This window comes from Lipotes vexillifer, unplaced genomic scaffold, assembly GCF_000442215.2.
Source record: "Lipotes vexillifer unplaced genomic scaffold, Lipotes_vexillifer_v1.1 scaffold177, whole genome shotgun sequence".
NCBI lineage: Eukaryota > Metazoa > Chordata > Mammalia > Artiodactyla > Lipotidae > Lipotes > Lipotes vexillifer.
This window is the reverse complement of record NW_006796206.1, coordinates 1,101,508-1,117,259: the sequence shown is the minus strand read 5'-3', so window position 1 is coordinate 1,117,259 and position 15,752 is coordinate 1,101,508. Positions and strand designations below refer to the sequence as shown.

At 46.2% G+C, this 15,752-nt stretch overlaps 2 protein-coding genes across 4 annotated transcripts in view; one reads left to right on the top strand and one right to left on the bottom strand.

Annotated features, from left to right (window-relative positions):
• Nucleotides 1-8,749, top strand: part of TBC1D8 (TBC1 domain family member 8) — a 125,473-nt gene extending 116,724 nt beyond the window's left edge. For both annotated transcript variants that reach the window (XM_007468336.1, XM_007468335.1), the window contains exons 18-20: nt 6,056-6,145; nt 6,561-6,658; nt 8,074-8,749. In XM_007468336.1, coding sequence (XP_007468398.1) covers nt 6,056-6,145; nt 6,561-6,658; nt 8,074-8,535 — 650 coding nt within the window. In that variant the 3' untranslated portion in view covers nt 8,536-8,749. The remainder of the gene's footprint in view (nt 1-6,055; nt 6,146-6,560; nt 6,659-8,073) is intronic.
• RPL31 (ribosomal protein L31) lies at nt 5,052-15,257 on the bottom strand. Of its 2 annotated transcripts, XM_007468338.1 has the most exons (6): nt 15,169-15,257; nt 14,664-14,770; nt 11,416-11,541; nt 10,313-10,425; nt 9,935-9,985; nt 5,052-5,063 (listed from the first exon to the last, which is right to left on the bottom strand). In XM_007468338.1, the coding sequence occupies exons 2-5, from the start codon at nt 14,768-14,770 to the stop codon at nt 9,954-9,956; spliced, it is 378 nt and encodes a 125-aa protein (XP_007468400.1). In that variant the 5' UTR covers nt 15,169-15,257; the 3' UTR covers nt 5,052-5,063; nt 9,935-9,953. The 2 variants fall into 2 exon arrangements, with proteins under 2 accessions (XP_007468400.1, XP_007468399.1); XM_007468337.1 differs by lacking the exon at nt 5,052-5,063 and having other exon boundaries at nt 9,918-9,985.
• Nucleotides 15,258-15,752: the final 495 nt, after the last annotated feature.

The window sequence follows — 15,752 nt, the reverse complement described above, 5'->3', positions numbered from 1 at the left end:
GCCCCGCGTCGCGAAAAAAAAAAAAAAAAAAAAAAAAAAAAAAATTAGCAAATGGGTCCCCTTCACATGCAGTACAGGCACTTCTTAAACTGCTGCCTCTGCGCTGGGCCCTAGGACCAGTGAGACCCTCAGTAGGGGCGTCTCAGATCCCTACACTCCCGAGGTCCCTGGGACATGAGTCCCCCTTGGTTTCCAAAGCCAGACGGTTTGGGGGCCTTGTTTCTCTGGTGCTGATCCCAAGGTCTGGGGTGCCTGATGTGAGGCTCAGACCTCTCGCTCCTCAGGGAATAGCTCTGGACCTTTGAGACTCCTCCCTGTTGAGGGTTGCCTGGCGCGGGGTGGGGATTCTGGTGAGGCTGTGTCTGCCTCTCCTACCCATCTCCGTGTGGCCCTTTTACCTCTTGCTGTGGAGGAGCTGCTCAGCTACTGCTGTTCTTTTTCAGCAGTGATCGTTGTATATGTAGGTGTACTTTTGTTTTTTGTTTTTTGTTTTTTTTTTTGATTTTGTTTTTTTTTGCGGCACGCGGGCCTCTCACTGCTGTGGCCTCTCCCGTTGCGGAGCACAGGCTCCGGACGCGCAGGCTCAGCGGCCATGGCTCCCGGGCCCAGCCGCTCCGCGGCACGTGGGATCCTCCCGGACCGGGGCACGACCCGGCGTCCCCTGCATCGGCAGGCGGACTCCCAACCACTGCGCCACCAGGGAAGCCCTGTAGCTGTACTTTTGGTGAGTCCATGGGAGGTGGGTCCCGGAACTTTCTATGCTGCCATCTTGGATTGCCCCCACCCCCACCCCCAATCTGAGTAGGTTCGAGCTCTGTGACCTGGTTTCGTGCTGACGTGACACGGTTTCTGGCTCCTCGGCAGCCCCAGCTACTGGTTTTGAATGAACATGTCATTTGTGCAGCATGTAAGAGCGTGCTTCCTCCAAATTTGAGCAGTGGTAACCAGACACAAAGAAAGCAGCTTTGAAACCTGTGAGATAAGGCTTGGCATTTCCCTTAAGGTATTCCTTGGATCTCTGAAACTGACAGAGGTAGATTAGGAATCCCAGAGGGTCTCTGGACCCCAGTGCCATGGTTCTGGTGTTGGACGGTTTCTCTGATAGAACTTTCTAACAAGGGACCCTGGGGAGGTGGCGAGCTGTGAGGTTTCCAGGTCCACGAGATCCAGGTGGCTTTTAAAACTCACACCTGTACAGAAGTTGAAAATGCGTGTGGACGTCATTTGTGGGCTTCCTGAGTACACTTCCTGAGCTCAGCCATTACGGAGTTGGCATCTGTTGTGCACGTGATGCTTATGGAAGCACCCTCTGGCAGCCACACACAGCTCCTCCTCTGCTTTCTCAGGGACTCATTACTTTAGTACAGACGGTTGAGCATCATAAAGTTCCTTGCCTTTTATTGAGTTTCGTTTTTCACTTAATTTGCATATACACACCCACTCTTTCAGATTCTTTTCCATTATAGGTTATTGCAAGGTATTGAATACAGTTCCCTGCGCTCTACAGTAAATCGTTGCTGTTTATCTATTTTACATATACTGTAGTGTGTGTATCTGTTAATCCCAAAATCTCAATTCATTCCTCCCCCTCCTTTCCCTTTTGGAACCGTGTTTGTTTTCTATGTCTGTGAGTCTGTTTCTGTTTTATAAATAAGTTCATTTGTATTATTTTTTGAGATTCCACATATAAGTGATATCATATTTGTCTTTGTCTGACTTACTTCACTTAGTATGATCATCTCTAGGTCCATCCATGTTGCTGCAAATGGTATTTCATTCTTGTTTATGGCTAATATTCCAGTGCATGTGTGTGTACACACACACACACTCACACACACACACACACACACCACATCTTCTTTATCCATTCATCTACTGATGGACATTTAGGTTACGTCCATGTCTTCTTGGCTATTGTAAATAGTGCTGCTGTGAACACTGGGGTTGCATGTATCTTTTCAAATTATAATTTTTGTCTTTTCCAGATATATATGCCAGGGGTAGGATTGCTGGATCATATGGTAACTCTAGTTTTAGGTTAAGGAACCTCCGTAGTGACTATAGCAATTTACATTCCCTTTCTTACCTATATTTAATATTTGACTTTTTGATGCAGTTAAAAAAAGAAGGCTTAAGAATGGAGACAACCTAAAACCTCTATTTAAATGCATCAGTGTGACAGGGCCATGAAGATCCACAATACATTTAGGCACTTTTCATTTAAATAGATTTAATTTTAACAAATATTTACTTTCCACCCTCATGAGTAACATTTTGATTAAAGGTGGAACAAACACACTAGTGGGAAAAAAAGCTTAACTCACTAATTAGGAAGTATACTGAGGATTACAAGTTTGACTTTGTGTGCCCAAAGAGTGATGTCTTATTTCCCTGATGGGAGGTGGAAAACCAAACAAAGCATATCAGCCTCTGGCCTCAAACACCCGCCTTGTGCAGGGTCAAACAGGAGGCAGAGGGTTTTGTCAGATCACTTACAAAGGTATCTGATGCATCTCGGGAAGCAAAGAAGCCCTAAGCCCAAGGCCTCACAGTTTTTGAAGAGCTCGGTTTATTGGCTCCATGGTGACTACAACACTGTTTAGCAAATAGAAGAGAAATATTCCAGATGATTTGATACCAAATTAGGTGATGGAGGGATGAACAGTATTCTGGAAGATGACTGAATCAGGAGTTTTCACTGGAAATTGCTCAATCTCTAAGTGTTGGTCATTTCACTCAGCTAATTACACTAACCGGACATCCAGAAGGCCATTTCCTGGAAGAACGTTAGATTCATTAGGAAGAAGCATCAGAACAAGCTACCAAGAATGACATATCAGAACTGGTAAATTAACACAAACGAATGAGGCATTGGAGGCTTCCTGTAAAGACAGCACACTGTGAGTGGAGCTGATAGCACAGCTCGGCTCCTCCTGGAAACTCTGGGATTCAGGAAATACGTTGTTGGACTTGCAGAGCAGCTCCCCAAAAGGTGTCCCTGCTGGTCTGGATCCACGTTAACTGACGTTCTTAAAATGCTGAATCTAACAAAGTTCGAACAAAGGTCAACTTATCACAGGATCCAAAAATGCTAGTTTACATCTAATAACGTAGGCAGTACTGATGTCAGCTACATCAGAAGTGGTACCAGGCACAATTTGATTTGGTGAAAGACAGCTTAGGCTAGATGAAAGTCTGTTCTTTGTATTGGGATCCTGAGTTGAAAATGTCACTTGAGGGTTTTGCAAAATATGAAAAGTGTAGTATATAAACCTCCTGAGAAACGTTTTGTGAAATTAAAAGATTGCACTGATTTTTTTTTTTTTTTTTTGCACTGAGCTTTTTAAAAGAGAAAAGCTAGGTGCTTAAGATCCCTAGTATCGTCCAAATTGTTAAGAAGCCACTAAAATGGGATTTATGGTCCCAGCATCCAGTACTTGCTGCAGCTCAGGTGATTTTCTTATAGTAGATATCTGAGACACAAGTTGGACACTTTGTTTGGTTTTCCTACCAATGACTTGGTTATACTGGAATTCCTAATTAATCCAAATGCAAGTCTGTTCCCTTAGAAATTGACTGCTGTTTCTAGCCTACATGGAGGGGTAGAAGGGGGGCACTGTATGGCTTTTCCAATAAGAAAATATATTGGAAAATGGTACTATTTTGATGACTGTGGTGTCAACTGTGTGTGAAGGCCAAATTGTGTTGAAAGCAGTCTAGGTACTCTTCTGCCAGAGAGAAGCAACTTTCAGTGGAACTGGCTTTTCCCCTCCACAAGCATCCCATTTAGAAAGTGCCAAGATAGCGGTGATGATGACAGTGTTACAGGGAATGAGTATGCACACCAACTAATGAAAGTGCTTGAAGCCGTAAGGAGGGTGTCTTGCTTGTGTCTACTGAAGCGATGTACTTACCCACCAGTCACACAGACGTGTGAGATCGGGAGCTTCAAGATAACCAAATACAGATCCTTCATCCAGTTTTAACACGTGCAGAATTTGAAGTGAGACACGGTGAAAGCTTTAATAGAACTGTCTCTCAATGCACTTATAGTCTTGAATTATGAATTACACATATATTGGAATGTAAAAACGTTACATTTATAAAATCTCAAATATCTCATTTTAAAAGGTTGAAAGTACATTTTTAAAGGTGGTATACACTGTGTACTGTTTTTCCTTATGCACTGTATCTTCCATTTCTGATAGGGATAGATAGCAACATGAGTGTTTTCCAGTTGAGCGCCAAGACGCCACTGTCCCGTGTCCAGGCTGGATGCTGGTGCTTTCTGTGTGCAGGGACTGGAGAGAGGTTGGCTGGCCTCTCTGGCTCCTTGTCACTGTTGACACTTGACCTGGCTCCTTTCTGGACACTCACCCACCCCTTGAATTAATCGTTCCTCTCTGTGCTCTCATGTTATTTGTGTGTATTGGTTCTTCTGTTAGCGCATCTTCTTAGAGTGACTTGTGTACACGTTTCTGTTTGATACAGTGAGCTCTTTGAGGATAGCGACCCAGTATCTGCTAGACATCCCAGCGGCTATTACTTGGGAAGCCATTTCTATCGTGACTGCCCCACGTACCATCCAGGGTTTGTAATTTTCCTCCTATTCAGTTTGAGTGGATTCTCACATGTGCCACTGCATAGAATTTGTTTTGGGTAAAGTTGGAAAAAAACGACTCAGTAACTGTGTTAAATTAAAAAAAAAAAAAAAAAAAAAAAAAAAAAAAGGACCAACAGAAAAAAGAAACAACCCCAAACAGCCTCCCACCTTCAAACCCCAGGAACCTGCTTCCCAAGTAGGAAGGAGGGTAGATTAAGCAAGGCTTTGGTGCCATCTTGTGGGTATTTGTTGGATCACAGCAGAATTTTTACCTTTGATTTATTCTCAGTGAATGGCTATTTTCAACCTTTTAAAAATGAGGATCCTTCATCTGCAATCCCTTTTATAATTTTGGTAACAGCTTTACTGATCTGTAATCCACATACCATACATTTCAAAGTGTACAGTCTAACGGTTTTTAGTATATCCAGTTACACAACCACCATCACAATTTTAGAACCTTTTCACCACACCAAAAAGCAAGCCTGTGCCCTTTAGCTATTGTCCCCAATCCACACATTTCCCGCCCCTGCTTTGTCCGTAGATATGCCTATTCTGGACTTTTCATACCGTATGAAGTCATGCCGTATGTGCCCTTTTGTGTCTCACTGCTTTCTCTTAGTATGTCTTCAGGGCTAGCCCGTGGTGTGGCATGTCGGTGCTTACTCCTTTTATTACAGCCGAAGTGATACTCCGGTTGGGCATCCCCCAGTTTACGCATTCATCACTTGATGAACATTTGGGTTTGTTTTCACTTTTTTGGCTCTTTGGAACTGCTGTGAACATTTGTGTACAGGTTCTGAGTGGATATGTTTTCATTTCCCTTTGATATATACCTAGGAGTGGAATTTCTGGGTAGAAATGGCAACTTTTTGATGATCCGCAAGACTGTTTTCCAAAATGGCGGTGTGAGGGTTCTGATGTAATTGTATTTTGTATATTTCACGTACACTCATAATGGTAACATGCTGCTTTCAGTTAAGCTTTTTTTCAATTTTTGTTAGAAGTTATGTAAGTATAGCAGTATGTGCTAATTACTGAAAAAAAAAAAAAAAACCGTTGAAAGCAATTACTTGTTAATTCACCATCCAGAAATCTAAGTGTATTTATTTCTAGAATTCCATGTGTGCACGTATATACTTATATTTTAGTTTGACAAAATGGGATTTTACCACACACACTTTTCTAGGTCAGTATCAGCAATGTCGTGTGAACCTGTATGTCATCACAACATCTACAGACATCTGGGAAAAGGCGTTACTGGTGTGTGATGTTTTCTTGAAGTACACAGGGTTCGCAGACCCTGGGAAGACCCTGCGGCCGTCAGGCTGGGGGCTCCTAGCTTCACCTTTAGTCTTCTTACCTTAAAAGCTAAATTACTCTGTCAGTTTTGGTTAAGACACAATTTCCTCAATTTAATTTTTAAAATTCTTTTTATTTCTTTTTAAAAAGCACTCACTGAAAATGACCGAGACAGCCAGTCACCATTGAAGAATCCTCTGTTGTCGACGTCAAGACCCCTGGTTTTCGGCAAGTCCAATGGTACATACCTCTTTTCATTATCTTCCGTCAGGCACACCACTGCAATCGTTAAGGGCAACGGATTTCAACGGCTCTTCTTAGAAGCAGACTAATCTATTCTCTCCCGCCTGGGAGTTAACACTGAGACCACTGCTTTCAGCGGCCAGAAACCTTCCAAACTGCCTTCAATGCCACCACTTTATTCCTCTTCTGCTTTCAGGGCTCCTCTTGTAGCAAGAGGTAACTCGGCTACCATCATCTATTTGTGGCCACTTTTTGTAAAACAAGACTTCTGATCTCTGCTTTTCAGTTTGTATATACGGAATTTGCTTAGTGGAATTCCTCATCCCCTCACCATTCCTTTCTACCCGTTTTCCTTTTGCTTTCATGGAGTTTACTTAGACTAAAGTATATATTGTGTTTCCTTTGTCTCAAGGTGATACAGTTGATTATCAGAAACAGCTGAAGCAGATGATTAAAGATTTAGTCAAAGAGAAGGACAAAACTGAGAAGGAGTTGCCCAAGATGAGCCAGGTACGGACTGTATTCTGTGCAGAGAATTCACCATTTTGCCGAGTGACCGATTCAGACGTAGGCTTTTTAATTCAGCTGCACCCCCTCCCCCGTTACCTCTAAAGCTATAATCAAAGAAAAGATCTTATAACTTCTGGGAGCTGAACACTGTGATGTTTAAATGGAAATATTTAAATTGTGATCCATTCAGCTGTCCAAATATTCAGAGCTCTTCAGGAGGTTGCCACACATTTCATTCTTTGAAGAGTTTTTTTTTTTTTTTTTTTAAATAAGAGAATTAAAAAAAAAATTGGCTGCACACGGGATCTTCGTTGTGGCACGTGGAATCTAGTTCCCTGACCAGGGATCGAACCTGGGCCCCCTGCATTGGGAGCGTGGAGTCTCTTCAGGGACCTCCTGCACTGGACCGCCAGGGGAGTCCCTGAAGTTTTTATATCAAATTCATTTACCCAGATTGTGATGCAGATTTATTCCCTAGAGCGATGGAAGCTATTTGGGGGAATGTGTATACAGCATTCTTCATGTAATAGTGTACTCTTTCTGGTTTCCTGAAACTCACTGACTACATATTATACTGTCCTGATAAGGCTTCAAGTTGCAAACGTCCCTTTGTTATAGGACTCAAATCCCTTTAGCAGGGTTTTTTTGTTTTATTTTGTTCTTTCCCCACAAAACAAAGAAGTGTTGCTCAACTCTGTTGAGTTGCTTTCAAATATTCTACTCTTTGGATATAAAGTCAGTTAAATCTCAGTGTTGTTTGTCAGTCATACCTCAGTTAACAATCATGGATGTTTCTCCCAGGTCATTAAACACTAAATTAGTAGCTCAAGCTTTTTCCTATTCCTGGAGTAATTGTGCAGCTAAGTTCCACCTGAGGTACCTCTAGCACACGACATAAAGGTTCTGTCTGGGCAGGAGCATGTGTGTAGCTTGACGCGTCTGGGCAGGAGCATGCACGTGGCTTGACAAAGCGTCAGGCATCGCTTTCTACTTCATTCACTGGCCTTTAGCTGCTGCTTGGCACTCCCACCAGATTACCAAATCATCATCCCACTCAACCTTAATATTTAGACTGTTTCCAACCTTTTGCTATAATAAACCCTAGCCTAAACATCCTTCTCGACAAATCTCTGTACACAGCTTTTCAATACATTAGCTGTCTTGCTGGGTTAAAGGGTCTAACACTTCTGTATAGACAGCACAAGTCTGCATGTGTGCTGAAATCCCCTGGACTATTAATGGTGTGTCTTCAGAGTGGAAGGGCAGAGAATACCTCTTATTTTCTGCTTCAAAAAGTACTATGTGTTTTTTTTTTTTTCCCCCAGAGAACTAGGTATTAGGTTTGAAAAAAGCCCACAATATGCTTCTATTCTTGTTATGCTGCTACATGCGGACCTCTTTTTTCTCAATTCCAGCGAGAATTTATCCAGTTCTGTAAAACATTGTATAGTATGTTCCATGAAGATCCAGAAGAAAATGATTTGTATCAAGCCATCGCCACAGTAACCACTTTGCTGCTGCAGATCGGGGAAGTGGGGCAGCGGGGCAGCAGCTCTGGAAGCTGCTCCCAGGAAGCGGGGGAGGAGCCGCAGGCTCCGGTTCCTTCTCCTGAGCAGGACTCGGTGTTTGCCGACACCCACAATGGGAAGAGCCCCCGAGAGTCCCAGGCATTTCCTGAAGAGGCACAAGGGGACTGGACTGTCTCCCTCGAACATATTTTAGCTTCACTTCTGACTGAACAGTCACTAGTCAACTTTTTTGAAAAGCCACTGGACATTAAATCCAAACTTGAAAATGCCAAGATCAATCAGTACAGCCTCAAAACTTGTGAAATGAGCCGCCAATCACAGCCCGAACTCAAGCTGAGTAGCCCGTAGCAGGACAGCGGTTGGCTGAGACCAGTCTCCATACCAAAGCACAGTCCAGGTCTGTGGGTTGTCAGCCCATAAATCTAGGTTTGTCTAGTTCATCGTGAGTACACTTTACGAGCTGGGCATCTGGATAAGCAACCTGACAGCCACAACTGGGGTGGGGGGTGGGGAACTGATGCAACCCTCCAGCGTTTCTATCTATCCTTTAAGAGAATTCAGTTGGACACGGTCATTGCTAGAGAGTGTCTCGCATCAGTTCCCTTGATGCTATGACTTGCAACTTCACTGTTACCAGATTTGCTGTTAAAGGGCACCTCTGCTGTGATGCTAGTATTTTGTTCTCAGATGGAATATAAGAAAGTCAAATGTATGATACTAACCCAGGGAGGAGAGAAGCCCAAGCACTCATCCTTCACTTCACATGGGCGGGATTGAGAATCAAGTTCACTTTCAAGATTTAAGAGCCACTATCTGTGCAATTGTATTTGGCTTTTTTGCACTAATTTCGTTTCAATGCTGGTAATTGAAACCATTTTAATATATTTGTTGTATTCACTTTGTGTCCTTCCAAAAAATGTGTACAAACCACGCTTTCAATGTTGGCCTCCAAGTTTTTTTAATAAGAAATTTTCGTATTGACTTGGTCTGTGTTTGGATCTTTACTTATTTCAGTGTCTGAGGTCCGGACTGTGCCAGTGAATGGATAACCTGGAGATTCCTCTGCCCCACCATGTTCACGGCGGACAGTACACTACACTGCAGGTAGCCCCCAACCCCACTACTGTCATCACCAGGGCTTCAAAAGGGGACCTCTTTCTGGCATTTTATTCGCATCAGTGGTACAAGCACACTGATGAAATATGATCCCCGCAACACCCTGCTTTCAGGCAGAATTTAGCAGACTCTGTTAGCAACCTTTTAAGAAAGGTTACCCCTGAGCTTTTAACCCCATGTAAACCAGGACTAAAAACACCTCATGGGGCCACTACAAGTGAGTGAGCTAAAAAGGAACCGTACACACTTCACTAAATCTAAGAATATCAAAAGTGTACCATTTTAGCATGTTAAAAATGGCAATTAAGTGCTACATGCCAGTGCCTGGAAAAATGTTATCTTAGGATTCACAAAACACACCTGTAAAAGCATTAACATCATACCCCCAATGTCCCACCTGAACAGCCATTACCAAGCCAGGATGCATTTCAAAAGCATCTTAGAACACCTGCCTAGGCCCTGTGCAAATATTCAGAAACTCCAGGGAATGGGGAGAAGGGGCCCAGGCACAGTAGTTAGGAAACACTCTCCAAACGCTCCTGTAACTAACTGGGAACTGCTTTAAAATAGACAAGCCTATTTTACCTGCAACTAGAAAAGGAAAATCAAGATGCGAAGGCAGCTCTGTAACTTTATTGGATAATCAGCAGTTAGTTCTCATCCACATTAACTGTCTGTAGATCTGCAAAAGAAGACAGCCAGTCACCTTCCACACCCACACACCCCGTTCCATACTTTCACTCCAAGAACCTTTTTCTTCAAGGGTTTAGGTAAATGTTACTATTCCACGTGACCTTTCACAACCCAGATAACAGACCTATTCTGTATCCTTTTGCATTTTCCCACACCGTGACACAATTTAAAAAAGGTTTACCGATTATGCCTGTAACTTATATCCCTACTGGAAGGATGCCAGGGATACAGGTGCACAATATTTGTTGAACAAATGAATTCAGGTTACAAAAAGGGTGAGGACTTAAACAGCTGTGTGGGATGAAGCAGAACTTACTTTTGAAAGTGGTGACAGGTACATAGGTAACCAACGTATAGAGCTTGTTTGGTGAATCTTCATCTTCATTCCGTTTTCTGGACAACCGCACACGGATACGGTATGGGACATTCCTGAAAAATAGAGAACGCTGGTGTCAGTACGCACTAGCGTCAGCAGGCAGCCACCACTGCCACGCTGGGGCAGCACTGACCCTGCAGGCTATACCGAACACGTGCAACTGTTGAAGGTTCAGCTCCCCGCCTCCCACACAACTCCTCCCGGCTCGGCCAACCTCTCAGCAGCATCACAGGCGACTGCATCCCCACCTTTTCTTGATCCAAGGACAGAAGGTGTCCTGAAACTTCTCTCGGCTCATGCGATACCCCTCCTCCCCTATCTCAAGGGAGCTCACAGGCACCCATGCCAGCCTACTGCGGGGCTGAATCTCAGGTCCCTGTCACCGCATCGGACCCCAATGTTAAGGCACCCCCCGCCCCCCACTCGTCTTACACATCACCTAGTCCCCGCCAGCTCCACGCCCCGCGGCTGGTCCCACTTCCACCATCCTCCACAGCAAAACCAGCCCCCTGCTTATAAGCAGGTCTTAACCTCGGCACTACTGATACTTGGGCTGGATACTTGCTTTTGCGTGGATGTGGGTGGCCTGCCTTGTGCGCGGTACAATGTTTAGCAGAATCTCTGGCCCGTGACCACCCCCCCAATACTGACAACCAAAACGCCCCCGTCCCCCAGCAACTCTGCTCCAGCGGCTTCCCAGTATGTCCAGACAGAAATCCAAACTCTGTGCCACCACCTACAAGATCTGTCCCCTGCCTAACTCTCCATCCCCACTGTTCTCAAGCCGTACAACCTGCTCCACCTTCACCAACCTCTGTCCCCAAGTCACTGAAGTTTGTTCTCGCACTGAAGTTTGTTCTCGCTTTGCGTGATGCTCTCACCTGACCCTCACACTGCTGGCTCCTACGTCATTTGCGTCTCAGTTCAAAGGGCTTCCCTGCAGATACCACCCTACTCTGAGTCAGGTATTTTCTTTATACCTCCATGTGCATTAGCTAGTGGAATTGTGAAAGTTCATCTTATAACACAGACAACTTGAGTACCTTATTCCTTTGGCCCAGACAGCTTTGTTGAGCCTGGTGTCAATGCGTACATCCGGAGTTCCCATCTCCTTCATGGCAAATTTCCGTATTTCTTTGAGTGCCCGAGGGGCACGCTTCTTGAAACCCCTGAGATTCAAACATAAGTAAATAAATCAAGTACAAAATTAAATAAAAAGACACAATATACCATGTCCTATTTTCATAAAACAAATCTAAACTAAACCTTGAACAGGGCAGGAACAATTCTTTCCTCCACCACTATGTAATGCCCAGCAACTACTATAATACTTGGGACACAGAAGACACACAATCTACTTTCAGTCATGTAGAACAAGGACTCTGTATATGATCCTTAAGAGATGCTAATACACACTGGCCAACCCTTTCCTGATAAAAACAAAAACAGCCCCAAGGTCTAATACCATCTGCCAGGGAGAGTATAATCTAAGAATGATGTTAGAATAATGATGCTTAGAATAAGCTTGAACATAACACACAAGTAAATACCGTGTCCTCGGGTCAAAATATTATTAGATTATTTGCCACATCTTAAGACATGGGATTTAATGGTTCATTATTAACTTGCTTAAAGAGCAGGGGCCTGCAATGTACCGATTCCTTCTCAAGAAACACGATGAAGGCAACAGTTAATGCTACGGATCTCTCGGCATGTGTTAGGCACCATTAACCTGTTGTTTGATGAGGATACATAAATTCCTTTAAATTTCATGCTTTCAGTTAAATACAAAACGTGAAAAAGCCAAAGTTTACTAACGGCTGAAACGGTCAAGCATTTGGATAAGCAAAGGTTATTCCAAGTGGGGCAGAGACCGAAGCTTAAAGGGTGTCCTCCCCCCGGCTCCAGGACTGTGAATGTCAGAAGGAGCCGTGTCAGTTACCATGTCCCCCTTGCTCCCTTTGCTCTACCCCTCACCAGCCTCCTTGAATCCATCAAGCAAGGTCGCTTCGTTCACTTAAATATTTAACCACCTAGAAATAAAAGGCTAGTACTAGAGATAACAGCAGTAGGTTTAACAGACAAAAGCCCGTTTCCCAGTTTCCCACGTAGCTTTCGTAGTTGACACATGGAGTACGTCAGATGGTATCAAGCGCCACAGAGAAAAATAAACCAGGGAAAAGAGGGAGCATTAGGGAAGGAAGGGGGCTGCAGGTTTAAAGTAAGATGGCCACTGAGATACTGAAGTCCAGACCCAAAGATGATGAGGGCAACTATTTATCTACCTAATAGAAAAAGCATTACGGCAGGGGAAAAAAGGTAAAACTAAAACCAAACTGCGAGCTTGAATCAGGTACTTGCCTGCGTTGATTAGGAAAGAAAGTGGCCAACCCATGTGGAATCATAGCAAGAACTTTGGCTTCTCATCTGAGTTAAGATGGGAAGCCAATGGAGGGTTTGAGAACAGCCCAGGTGTCTGGGCCTGGAAGAGGGAGCCAGGAGCTGGAGCCGCTAACTGCAACCGTCAAGAGAATGCTGGTGCGACCAGTGCGATCAGACTGGGGAAGGCAAAGCCAAGAAGACACACTCACTTGCCGGGAAGGCCACAGGGAAATGGGAAGGTCGGGGGTGGAGACGGACGCTTAGGAGTTTGGTTTGGGGCCGTGTAAAATTTTTGAGATACCCATTTAAACACCCAAGTATACAGGTTGATAGCAGCTGGATACGCGAGACCCTAAAGCTAGTGGCTGTTACCAAGCATAGTTAGAGGGGCTGAGGCCTGGACTCAACGTTAAGAGGACGTGCTGTGAGTAACAACAGACTAGACTGGGGAGGGGCAGCAGCTGCAGAAGCACGAAAAAACACCACTGTGGGATCTTTGGAAGTAAAACGAAGAATGAACAAAGAACTGTCAATTGCTGCCCATCAAGTATGACCAAAGGTTTTAGTACCGTGAAGGTCTTCACTTAGGGCTTTTATAACAAAGCACAAAATGCCTGAAAAACTTGCCCACCCACAATGGCTCACACCCACTTCGCTAATGTCCGCTTAACTGTGTGGCCTTTAAAACACCACCCCTTTCACCTTGTGACTTACTTTCCACCTGCAACTTTTCACCATTTGATATCTGGATGCTTATTATCTAACTTCCCCTACTAAGTAAACTAGGAAGGTAGGCTCTTTGGTTCCCTGTTGAATTCACAGAGCCCAAGACACAGTAAGTGCCTAATATGCTCCCCAAATGAATATACGCACGCCCCTCAAATTAACGGGTGAGGGGAAGAGAACGTGGTTACCAGCAGCATCTATGCACAAAAAAGGCACTGGACTTTTGACCCAAAAGCCTCTAGAGACCCCACGTACACGACACTCCTTGGCTCACACATGGTCAACGCCTGGCCGGAAACGCCAGGCCCAACGCGGATGCTGCTGCACATTTAACTCCCTCACAAAATGGGCTGTCCAGATACGAGACTGCCCAAGCAAGCGCAAGAAATTCTGCTCCACGGACTGGTGCCTGAATAGAGTATTTTGCGGTGCAACATCTATCAAAAATACCCCAAGTAACAGTATTCAAGAAGAGATTTGGTCTCCGTTATCACTAATAAGCACCATGTGCAGAAAAAAGGGAAGCCTCACTAAGTTTAAGAACAGAAAAAAACCAAACACTAGAGGCGAAAACCAAGAACCAGCACGTTCGAAATCACTCCCAATATTCTTGTACCTCACAAATCAACAACCTCCAGGTGTCGCCTGCACAAACACTGCCCTATAACCCCACCGATACGCTCTTTTCTGGTCCCTCCAGCAGCTGCACTTCCGGCATTACAGCCTTACCGATGTTCCTACGGATCTGTGGAGGTCAGCGAACTAAAGGAGGCCCATCGGAGTGTTCGTATTCTGGGCCGGGCACAACTTTAGTTAACTGGTTACCTTTACTAAGGCCTAGACACATCGAAAAAGTCTGCTTCCCCTCATATACACATCTTTCACCCTTCAGGCCCGCCAAGGTGTAACTGCGAAACAGAGCGAAATGATTTTTATCATTACCGTATTTCTCCAAGTTGGCTCTCCCAGAAACCTAATCTGTCTAGGTATTAACCTCTGAGCATTACGCTTTAACCCCCTGTAAACCTTAAACAGGGTCCACGGAATACAGACGAGCTTTTGAAGAAACGCGTAACTTCTAGATCACACAGCATCCAGACGACTAGACTGACCCCAGGGACAACCAGACCGCCACCTCGGGAACCCCCATCAGCAAGGCATCGACGACCGCAGGGGTACTCACACTCCATGGATGCGCTTGTGAATGTTGATGGTGTATTCTCTGGTCACCACCTCGTTGATGGCGGACCGGCCCTTCTTCTTCTCGCCGCCCTTCTTTGCGGGAGCCATCTAAGCCCAGGCGACAAAGAGGCTCAGAGCGAGGGGGACAAACCCAAGCCAAGTCCTCCCGGCCCGGCCCGGCCCGGCCTCACGCAGCCGCCCTCGGAGAGGGTCCGGCCAGGCCCCTGAAGCCCCAGGTCTGGGCAAAGCCAAGCCGGCCACCCCGCGCAGCCCAAGCATCCGCGCCCCTTAGGTGCCCCCGCCCCGGAAACCCCTGCGGCCCGGGTTCCCCTAAGCTTGGCCACTCTCTCTCCCAGTCTCCGGGAGCCCTTAAATGCAGCGCAGATTCCCGTGCCCTCGGAACGCGGGGCCCCGAGCCGGGTCAGGAGAGAGCCCGCTGTCCTAGGCGGCACAATCCGGGGCGAGGATGCCACCGGATTCCTGCAGCCGGCACCCAGCGCACGTACTCACCTTGCCCGGCCGGGGTTAGAAAGGAAGACCGGGAGGGATTGTGGGAGAAGGAAAGCAGGGTCGCAAGTACAACTTCCGGGTCACCTGGAGGCGGGTGGAGGGGACGGGTGAGAGGAGGGAAGAGGCGAGGCTGTGACGTAAGCGGCGCGCGCCGGGAGGGAAAAGCGAGCGGGCCTCGGGCGCGGGACCTGGAGCGTCGCGCTCTCTGCGCCTGGCTTCCTGCCGCGCGTCCCCGCCTCCTGCGCGCGAACGAGTGTGGGCGGCACTTGCGCCTCGGGTCTTACTCTTCAGAGGGCGCCGGACCTTGGTCTCCAGGTGGAGGAGAGCCGGCGCAGAGGGAAGTCGCTCTTCTGTTTTTCGCACTCGCTCAGTGATTCGGCCATTGGTGTCTGACCCTGTGTTCCCGGCTGGAGGCCCGGAGATGACTGACGCGGCTGCCACCCTGGAGGGGCTCCGGTCGGGCAGAGCGGGCTCGCGAGAAGGGCGTCCTCGCTGCCCGGACCGGGGAGCCTCTCGGGGTTGGGTGGGGGGCCGCGATCAGCCGCAGCGGGACCTGGGCTAGGGGCGAGGAGGGGGGCAG